The sequence below is a fragment of the Anomalospiza imberbis genome, chromosome 1, assembly GCF_031753505.1.
Source record: "Anomalospiza imberbis isolate Cuckoo-Finch-1a 21T00152 chromosome 1, ASM3175350v1, whole genome shotgun sequence".
Classification (NCBI taxonomy): Eukaryota; Metazoa; Chordata; class Aves; order Passeriformes; family Viduidae; genus Anomalospiza; species Anomalospiza imberbis.
Window position 1 is genome coordinate 61,666,291 of NC_089681.1, and position 10,656 is coordinate 61,676,946.

The 10,656-nt window shown below is 45.5% G+C and overlaps 1 protein-coding gene across 1 annotated transcript in view; it reads right to left on the minus strand.

Moving 5' to 3' along the window:
* Positions 1-6,132, minus strand: part of TMEFF1 (transmembrane protein with EGF like and two follistatin like domains 1) — a 113,336-nt gene extending 107,204 nt beyond the window's left edge. The window contains exon 1 of the mRNA XM_068194739.1: positions 5,473-6,132. Coding sequence (XP_068050840.1) covers positions 5,473-5,719 — 247 coding nt within the window. The 5' untranslated portion in view covers positions 5,720-6,132. The remainder of the gene's footprint in view (positions 1-5,472) is intronic.
* Between the last annotated feature and the right edge of the window lie 4,524 nt (positions 6,133-10,656).

Sequence of the window (10,656 nt, forward strand, 5' to 3'; positions counted from 1 at the left end):
TGGAAGAAAAATATCATACAAAGAAGACCAAGAAATGGTTTCATAAAATAAAATTTATTATCAACTGATTTACTGAAAAAAGCTCTTCTTTACACACTAAGGAGTTCCACAAAATACAGCTCTACTCCCCCACATTCTCTCTTTTTCTTCCTCTATTTCTCTATATTTCTAAATTTTTAGAATTTCAAGATGATCTAGGAATAAACTACAGCAATTATAAGGGACTATTTAGTTTCCAGCATAGTATTTAATAATCATTTTCTTATTATCTAAAGCTATCTTTGGGATATAACAATTTTTTAAAGAGTACTTCTACAAAGAATGTCCTCGGTCTTCGGTTCTACTGAGCATTACAGTCAGTTTAGAAAGACAGGCTTCCACCTCAGTAATACCAACATGTCCCCTGTCTCCACTCCTATTCCACAGCACCTGTGAGGACTCAGTGAGGAGGATATGCAGGAGTCTCAAGTCAGAAGAATAGATCCTTTTTCAACATTCCTGATGCTCGGCATTCTTCCTTCCACATATGTTACAGCTACTGTTATCCAGGGAACTATTGCCACTGGCTGCTTAGCGGACACTCACCAAAGTCTGCCCACAGGCTGGAAAAGTCACAAGCGCTTTCAGCTGATGGATCAATGGTGGAATGTAATGATCTCTTTAGAGGAAAAGGGTACAGACTCCTGTCAATATTGGTTGGATTCTCTGCATTTGTACCTCTCTACCCAAAGTTCTTTGCCACAGCTTCTTTTTTTTTTCCTCAAGTCCAAGTAAATATTAACTCTCCCCTTTATCCAGTCTACTGTCAATTCCAGAAGAAAACTGACAAGATATAAATATAAAATATTTATCCTTACATCAGCAGGAAGAAAAGGACCAGACTTCTGGTTTTCCCCTTAATAGGAATTATCTGAGATCTTGGTGCAGAAATAATGTTTCCTTTGCAGTATTTTCCACGACAAACACAGCTTCTTTTTTTCCTCTTTTCAAAAAACCAATAAAGAAATTGGATTCAATCCAATCCCCTCAGTCAAGCCTCAATTGCTCCATCACACTACTAGTTCCCACTAGTGACAATGATGGAGTGACACCTGTTACAAGATGATTTTCTGCTATTCTGACACTTTCAATTCCACTTTAATTACCTTTTGGCTCTTTAATCAGCATAAGAATCTGTATTGCAAGGACATTTCATGTCTAGGCAATTACACTAAAGGGAAACAAATATATGCATGCTACTGTCCGAGTTTTAATACCTCTTTTTAATAATGGCTTTTACTTTTTACTTATAGTTGATTTATATTCATGCCTTATGATAGTTTCTCAAAGTGGCATGTAACCTGACTGAGTTTAGATCATTTATTTCAGAAGTTCCATTGGCACAAACATGTATCACATTTTATTTGGCTTGACTGTTATAATTCATTTACAGGAATATAACTCATAGTATCTAAGATAAAATAACCAATTATTCTAGTCCTGTCTACCATTTCAGATCAGGTGTAACTGTGCAAACACAAAACAACATGTAATTCTTAAAATATGATAATTTACCTGAACCTGTATATTTCTTACACTCCTTGCTCTTAATGTTCTCACCAACATGGCTGCATATCTTTAGCACAAATTGGTTTTACTCTGTGTAAATTAGAATTATATAGCAAACAAAACCCCTCATCCACTTAATTTGAGCAAAAAGCACAAAGGGTATGTCTGTTCTAGCTGATAAGCACAGATGAAAGCCAGTCTTGAGGCCACATCTCATTCTGGTTCACAGAGCCCCCACTGAGCCCAGGCAGAAACCACGGCTGAACTCCAGAGACCAGCAGTGCCTGAGGTTTATATCCTCCAAAATCCACGGTCACATCTGCCACGTGGACTGGGCCAAGGGAGCATGCTTGTGTTCACTCTCCCTTGTTACAGCAGGGACAGCCTGAATCCAAGCTGCAGACAACACAATAGTTTAGAGTGAGAAATAGTGCACACAAAACTAATTTTGGCCAACTCACTAATTATCTTAAAGCTTCACCTCAAGTGTAGACATACCAGATAGGAGTAGATTTAGACCTCATCTCCTAAGGAAAAACAGCTAAAACAGCACCATAATAGGTGTCCATCCATAATAGCTAAGCCCGAGGGAATCCTGCTACAGGATCTGGAGGACAGACATGAAGGCTTCTAAGAAAGCAATGGAAACAAATGCACCATATTCGCATTTAAACAGGATCTCATCTTGCTCATTCAATCCTCAATAAGCTGTCTTGAAACAACTTTGTTTTTACTCACTTCACTCAGAGAGATCTTAAGAAAAGCAGGGGCAGCATATAGTCTGTGAGACTCATAGGTGGTGCATAGAATCATCCCTAGCAAGTCTATTTTATCCCACGAGGGAACAGCACACTGAAAGGCTTACAACACAAGTATATCCCTGTAAATTAAAATCCCAGGTGCATACACCCAGACCAGTGCACTGAGCAATATCTCTCATTGAGTCTGTGTAGCTTCCACCTACATCTGCAGTGTTTGGTCAGTTCTGATCCAACTACAACCCCTGTGGCTCCACAGGTGACCAGAGCATGTCTCACACCAGAGATTCAACCAGGCTAACACTGAAGCTGATGATGCCCACGCACAGTTTGTGTTGCCAGAGAGCACCATCGGTTTAGGAGCTCAGGAAGGAACTACACATTGTGCTTACCTTCACACATGGGATGCCCTGTAGTTCACAGCCCCCTTACTAAAGACACAGCTACCCCAGAGTCCAAGCCCAGCATCACACCACCAGCACATGGACATTCAGGGAGTATCGGGAATGTTACAGAAGAGTATAACATCTCCAAAACACCAGCCTAGGACTCTCTTCTCCAGAAAGAAATACCTATTTTGTTTTTACCCCATTCTGGGTAAAACAGGGTTATTTTATTTCATTAGCTTAGCAAAGTATGGACTGACAGATGAACAAACACACACAAGTCCACATTGTCAATTAACTCCAGATACGTCTTAATTCTCTGTTTCCTGCTCTAATCACTTTATTAAATGTTCTTCCCTTGGCCAGGGATGATGCAATTATATCATAATTTAACAAAAGGCCAAGCTGCAATGCATGTGCCAAAGGAGCAGAATCAAGGCTGAAAAAGCCATCTCAATGTTCATGTTGTCTGCCTGTGTCCTCTACCTTGTAATGTTCTTTTGTTACAGCAAACTCTTTCTTAAGCAGCATATTCTGTAGCAATAAAGGAGAGGACTTCAGCATTTCTGAAAAGAAATAATAAATAAATAAAGGTAGCTATTTAATCTAACAATGATAAAATGTTACCAGCCCAGGAACCATCTCAAGAAGTGCAAAAAACCTGTTAAGGCAGCAGGTCAGACTGATGCACATATTAAACTTGCAAAACAGCAGAAGAAAGGAGAAGCATTTTTATTCTTTGAATATGGAAAGCAATTTAGAAAGTTCAGTCATTTGAAGAAGTAGTAGTAGTGTTCTCAAGTTTAACTTTTGGTATAAACAGAAATGTACATCGTAGCAGTCTGCTGAGAAGGGTGCTAATGCCAACATCTGGTCCCACGTGTAAATACAGGAAACTCATCTTTTTCAGGGAGTAGCTCCTTCAGTAAAAGTTAATGAAGCTGTGCAAAGGTAAGTGAGAGGAAAATCTGACCCAGATATGGTGTGTTGATGTTAGTTCTTTCAAAATAAAGTTGAGTACTGAAACCCTGCCATTTTGCACGAAACAGTTAACACACGGCAGAATCTGACTACTGCATTTAAAACAAAATTTTCTATCCATATTTTTGGAGTTACCCTGAAAAGAGTGCCTGCCACAAGTATGTATATAGCACATACATTTGCTTGTGCCTATTTTTAGTAGAACCAAATAATGCTGAATGCCTTCAATATACCATACGGTGTTCTAATTCCAGGCTGGAAAGCTGTCTTTCTGTGACCGTTTCTAAATAATGATATCCCTGTGTTCCACATCATCTTAGAAACTTCCTCATACATTTCATCAGCCTTCCATATTTAATCTCACTGATTTATGCTCATGCCATGGTCTAATGACCCATATGTCTCTGATGGGTAAGCCGCTAACGCCAGCGACACATTAACCTATTAACCTCTCTTTAAAAATAACCATCATATTCATACAAATAGAACGAAAAGTCAGGCAGCAGCAGCAAAACAGTAGCATTGTGGTATCACACAGTAACACAGTGTATATCTAAACTGGGTAAAATGAAGAGGAGGGAGCATTTCGAGAATGCGTAGCAAATTTATTATATTGCAAGACCATTTTGCCACAGTTTGCTGGTCTGAGAATTTGATAGCCTGCTTTAGCAGCATTATCCGTATTGTAAAATGTAATTGGCAGGAAGATCACTCTTCCATTCACTCATTTCTTGAAATCTCTGGTACAGTTTGGGGACCTTACCCTGGAAGGTACTGAGAGTTCCTTCCAATGTGTAAATTGCCTTCCAATCCCGCTAAAGACAATGGGAGTGGGGGCTCTGCACACAGAGCGAGAAACCTTCATCACCTTGGAGAAGGCACTTTGTACAGCTCTGCTGGCAATTCGTGCAGTGGAATAAACCTATCATTTTAAAAGGCAGGAGGAGACATCCACAGACATTTTTCAGAGAAAAAAAATAAATTCCCTTTTCTAAATAGTAGTTTTAGAAGACAAACAAATCTTTCTTAAAACCTGTAAACTTTATATTGTATGTATTTACTTTGTTCTACTTCAAAACCATCATAACCCTCGAGATTTAAGAAAACGTGCTGCTGTCATGCCAAACCACGTTGCAACCTTACAATACTAGCCCATAATTATGTATGTTATGTATAAGTCATGCAACCAAAGCAGGAAAAAAAAAACAAGAAAGCTTATTGTGAGCACATCGCGGGGTATTTTGCTGCCTACACCTCATCCAGAGTGAATCTACGACAGCCGGCAGACGGACGGGAGGAGAGGCTACCCCGTGGCTGGGCTGCTCACAGCAAGTGACACCCAAGAAACAGCCCGTGCGAGCCATCAGGGGCTGCGCTCACGGCTGCCACCCGGCTCGCACCCTCTGCTAGCGGCAGGACGGGCACGGGGCAGCGGGAGGGGAGGAGGGGGCGGGATGCGGGCAGCCCCCGGAGCGGCCGGCGCGCACCTGCCGGCACCGCGGCGGGGGGCAGCTGGAGCAACAAAAGCCGAGAGGCGGCGGCAAAGCCCTTCCCTTCAGCGGGGAGACCTCGGAGAGGAGGCTCCCCGCGCCCCGGAGAGGGGCATCTCCCCGCCGGCCGGGGAGCCGGCTCGCCGCACCCGGGGCCGGGGCGGGCGCCGCTCCTTTGTTTTCCGCCGCCCGCAGCGCCACGGCGGGCCGGGCCGGGCGGAGCAGGGGGCCGCGCTCAGCCCTCCCTCCACGTGCACGCGTGGGCTGCCCGCAGGGGTGGGCGCGGGGCGGGAGCCGGCGGGGCATTACCTGAGCAGTTGATGCCTTTCCCCTTGCCGCCGCCCTGGCACTCGGAGCCGGGCAAGGGATGAGAGGCGCGGCCGGCGGGCAGCGCGGAGAGGGCGAGCACCAGGAGGGCCGAGGTGTAGCAGAGCGCCAGCGGGGGTCCCGCCCGCAGGAGCGGCCGGGCGGCGGCCGGGCTCTCTCCCAGCATGGCGAGGGGCGGCCGAGGAGTAGCGCCGGCGGCAGCGGGATGGCGGCGGCAGGCCCGCAGCATCAACCGGAGCCCGCGGCGCCGCCCGGGCGGGACCCTCCTTTCTCCGCCGCGCCGGAGCGCACCTTCAGCATCCCCGCCGCAGCGGCCGCACGGACCCGCTGCCGCCGCCGCCGCCGCCGCCGGGGCGCGGGCAGGGCTGTCCCCGCCGGGGCCGCGCTCCGTCCGAGCCCGTCCGCCCAACGGTGCCGCCTCGCCCCGGCCGCGCTCCTTTGTGCGCGGCGCCCGGCAGCGCCGCCGCTCCGCCTGCAACAAAGGGAGCGGAGCCGAGAGGCTGCTGCTGCTGCCGCCGCCGCCGCGGAGGGGGAGGAGGAGGAGGGAGAGAGAGAGCGAGGGAGAGAGAGATGGGGGAGGAAGCACACGTGATAGCAGCCCCCTCCCCCGGGACCGGAGGGGAGGTGAGGGGCTTCTCCTCGCTCGGCGGGCAGGGCGAGCGGCGGTGGCAGCGCCCGCCCTCACGGCGGGGCCGCCCCCGCAGAGAGCGGGTGCGGGGTCCCGGGGCGGGCCGGGCTGGTAGCGGGCACAGGCGACAGGCGTGCGGGGATAGCACCGATGGGTGAATGGAGCTGAGAGGGTCCCCAGGGGCGTCGAGGACCGCTGGCACAGCGTTTGTCACTGTCCGGGGTGGGTGATTTTTTATTATTCACTAATAAGCCGGCGTGAACGGGCTTGGGAAAGAAAGCAAAGAGATCGTCTCTTCTATTAATTGTGAGGGTTGTGTTTAATTTTTACTGAATGGAAGCCCAGCATGTATAGCGGGAGCCTTTGCACCAGTCCAAGTCTATTAATATATTTACGGTGGAGGCAGTGAGTTTTGTAACAGAGTGCTTTTTCTATCTATGGGTTTTACAGTCCCTTACATGGAGACACTTCAGAGGTCAGAAGCATTGCACAGGTAGAAGGTACCAGGCATATATCTTGAGTACAGATGCTCAGCATGTATTTGTGCGGCTGAAAGCTTTGTGTAAATTGACAGCACAGTGACTGTTTTCGCATAGTGAAAACACAAGGCGATGCTTTATATTCAACGAGATTTTTTCCTGTCTCAGTTGGCACGTTTCATGTGAGTTTTTTTAATCCACTGTGCAAACCATTTGTTTTTCAGGAATAAAGACTGCCTTTTTCCTTGATCTCTCTGCCACTGCACACCGCTCATGGGCTGTAAAGTGTAGAGCTTGTGTGAGGAGATCTGGCTTGCACTCAGGTATAGCTCTTGTGTGAGGAGACCTTTGAGCAATTTGTTAACCAGAGCAGTCAAGAGCAAGGCCATAAATCCAGGAGTAAGCTTTGGGGAGGAACAGTGGTCAGACATATAAAGTCAGATTGCTGTCTGTTTAAATACAGCATTGAAGACTAAGTCCTGTATTACTTGCTCTCTTAGCAAGTTCCTTTTGACACAGGTGGTTCAGCACTGGCTGCCTCTGCCAAATAAATGTTCTTCTGTAATTACTTGGTGATGCTAGATGTGAGAGAGCTCTGCTCCCCAGTAAGGTTGGGCACTCAAATGGAACTGGTGCTGATGAAACTGGGTTGCTGAGGTACACAGGCCAGGATGTTCAAAACTCTCTAGGTTTGCATGCTGCTGTCTAAGCAGATGAACCTTTGGGATCTTTGGGTCATTGGACTGGCAGAGATGTTCTGAAGGTGGCATTCTGCTGTTGTAGGAGCAAATGCTCTTTATACTTCCTTCCCTAAAACACATCTAGATCCATCTTACATCTTACAAAATATATTGTTTTCCTGTACCTCTTACTGAAGGGCAGGACCAGAGCAGTCCTAATCTCGAACATATTCAAGACCAGTTCATACCCACTTGTTCTTGTGACATCCAGTGTTCCAGTTAGTCATTTCTCTTTCCCTTGCATTTAAATCTGTAATACATTTACAGGCAGTAGTTATAGCCACTCTTTGCTGTTCTAACCTATCAGTACATTTTATTAGTCTCCTCCTGTAAGACAGAGCCTCTGTAACTCAGATTTTACTGCAGTAGATAAAGTTTGGATTCAGCTTTCTTCAGCATAGCTGCAGTTTGTAACAGCTTTTCACAAACTATTGCCAGTCTCTGCCATAGAGGTAATCTCTCCTGATTTCTTCCAAAATTGCCTTTCCTAATACAGACAATCTGCTTTTTATATGAGCAAACCTCACTGATGTTTCATGTCATGCTGTGAGTGACAAATACAGGCTACTCCTCATATTTGTCATTTACAGCCCATAATAATAATAATAATAATGCTTTTTATAAATGTCTAAGTGCATGACCGTATCTTTTCCATTGTTGCATTTTATCCCATTTCTTTTATTCCAGTCCTCAAGATTATGTGGTCATCTTTTTGGTATATTCTGAACCTCTTTTCTATTAACAGTCTTGTGCAGTTCTTTGAGTCCACTTCCACATCTACAACAATGAAAAAATACACAAATACAAACGAGAGGTCTCAGAACAAATTTTAACAGTAACGGTACTTCTCCCAGTTCAAACATCCCTCTTCCAGGGCCAGTGGGTAGTCTGCTGTAGGGAATTCCCAACTGGATTCACAGCTTTGTTTCAGTTCCCCATGTCTTTCAGCTTAGACAGGCAAACTATATGCAGGGCTCATGGAATGGTTTGGGATGGAAGGGACCTTAACTATCATCTAGTTCCAACCCTCCTGCCATGGGCAGGGACACCTTCCACTAGACCTGGTGGCTCAAAGCCCCATCCAGCTTGGCCTTGAACACTTTCAGGGATGGGACATCCACATGCTCTTGCAGTTTAAAGTTGCTGCCCCTCGTCCTATTCATACAAACCCTTGTAACAAGACCCTCTCCAGTTTTCTTGTAGGCCTCCTTCAGATGCTGGAAGGCTGCTATAAGGTCTTCATGGAGCCTTCTCTTCTTCAGGCTGAACAACTCTGACTCTCTCAGCCTGTCATCATAAGTGCTGCAACCCTCTGATCATCTCTGTGTCACTTTTCTGTACTTGCTCCAACAAGTTCACATTCTTCTTATCTTGGAGACCCCAGAGCTGGCCACAGTATTCCAGGTGTGTTCTCACGGGAATGGAGTAGAGAGGGACTATCCCCTCCCTTGATCTGCTGGCCATGCTAACTTTGATGCAGCCCAGAACGTGTTTGGCTTTCTGGACTGCAATTGCACATTGCAGGCTGAGTTTCTCATCAACCAACACTCCCAAATCCTCCCCAGGGCTGTTCTCAATCCATTTTTGCTCTGAATTTGTGCTGGGATTGCCCCGATCCAGGTGCTTTGCCTCATTGAGCTTCATGAAGTTCACACAGGTCCACCTCTCAAGCCTGTCCAGGTCCCTCTGGATGGCATTCCTTCCCCCCAGTGTGTCAATTGCACCACACAGCTTGGTGACATTGGCAGACTTGCTGAGGGTGCCCTCAATCCCACTGTCCTTGTCGCCAACAAAGATGTTAAACAGCACCAGTCCCAACACCAACCCCTGAAAGCACCACTCGTCACTGGACTCCAATTGGACATTGAGCCATTGCCTGCAACCTGTTGAATGTGACAACCCAGCCAATTTCTTGTCCACTGAGTGGTCCATCCATCCATATGTCTTTCCAATGTACTGACAAGGATGTTGTGCAGGACAGTGTCAAATGCTTTGCACAAGTCCTGATAGACTATGTCAGTTGCTGTTTCCTTATCCACCAATGCTGTAACTCCATTGTGAAGGACACCAAATTTGTCAGGCATGATTTGCCCTTAGTGTGAAATCTTTAAACAAGTCCAGATAGATTGTAAGTAAACCTTCTGGGGTTTGGTTTTCGCTTTTTGTTGTTGTTAGTTTTTGACTCCTGGGATGAATGACATGCCATTTTTTATCTAGAAAAGCCACATCTGAGCAGTTCTGTCTGTCTGGAAGCATCTCTAGCTAGTTTAAAATGAGTGACACAGTCATGCTTGATTGGCAAATTCACACTATGCCAGCTGGGTCTTCATTTCTACTCTGTTCTCTGATATATGTATTAAAAAAAAAAAATAAAAAAAAAAGAACAACCTAAACACTTTCCTGCCAGCTTTAAAAGCAAAAAGATTTCTGAAAGAATTTGAGCAAGCTACTTCTGCAGTGAAAATTGTTGCAGACGGAGGGAAAGCCACACCAACAAAATGACAGATCTTGTGTGTCTTTGGGATAACACTAAACTCTGCCACATTTGGTAACTTCCATCTTTGGCAAGTAAATGTAACTTTATTGCAATTATCCATCAACTTCACTTTTCCTCACCTCCAAATGCTCTTCTGTGAAAGTAGGAAGCTATACAGATTGTTGAAAATTGTCATCTTTGGTGATCTCTTGAATACCACCAGCAGTTTTTAAGTCCCCTGCTGATGCACACACAATTTCTGCCCTCCTCCTGCCTGATTTTTCTCCAGTAGTTTCTTCAGAAATGAAGATGTACAACCAAAGGGAAACAGGGAATATGAACAAACAGAGAGAAGCTGACAGAGCAGCGAGAGTGATTTCATTTGCCAGAGATCTGGATACAATACAGATACACTTAATTGTGAAAGCACTGTTTTATTTTGTCTTGGAGAACAGAGATCTATAATTTAGCGAAACCATCAAAGCGTTGTTTGGAGCCCCCTGCGGCCTTGTGCATCAGACAGTAGAATCCTGCTCTTGCCAGGTATTTTGCCAGAGAATTGTTCTTATTAGTCTCAGCTTTCCTTCTTATCCCAAAAAAAAACCTTCCCAACTCCTGTACTTGTAAAGAAAACATCAAAAATATTAAGAGTGTAAACTGGAACAGTGTTCACAGAATCAAAAAAACACAAAAATGTTGAGGCTGGAAATGACTTCTAAAGGTCATCTTGTCCAACTCACCATGTTCAAGCAGGGCCATCCTGAGCCGATTGCTCAGAGCTTTGTCCAAATAGTTTTTTAATATTTCCAAGGATGGAACTCCAAAATCTGCCTAGGCAACCTG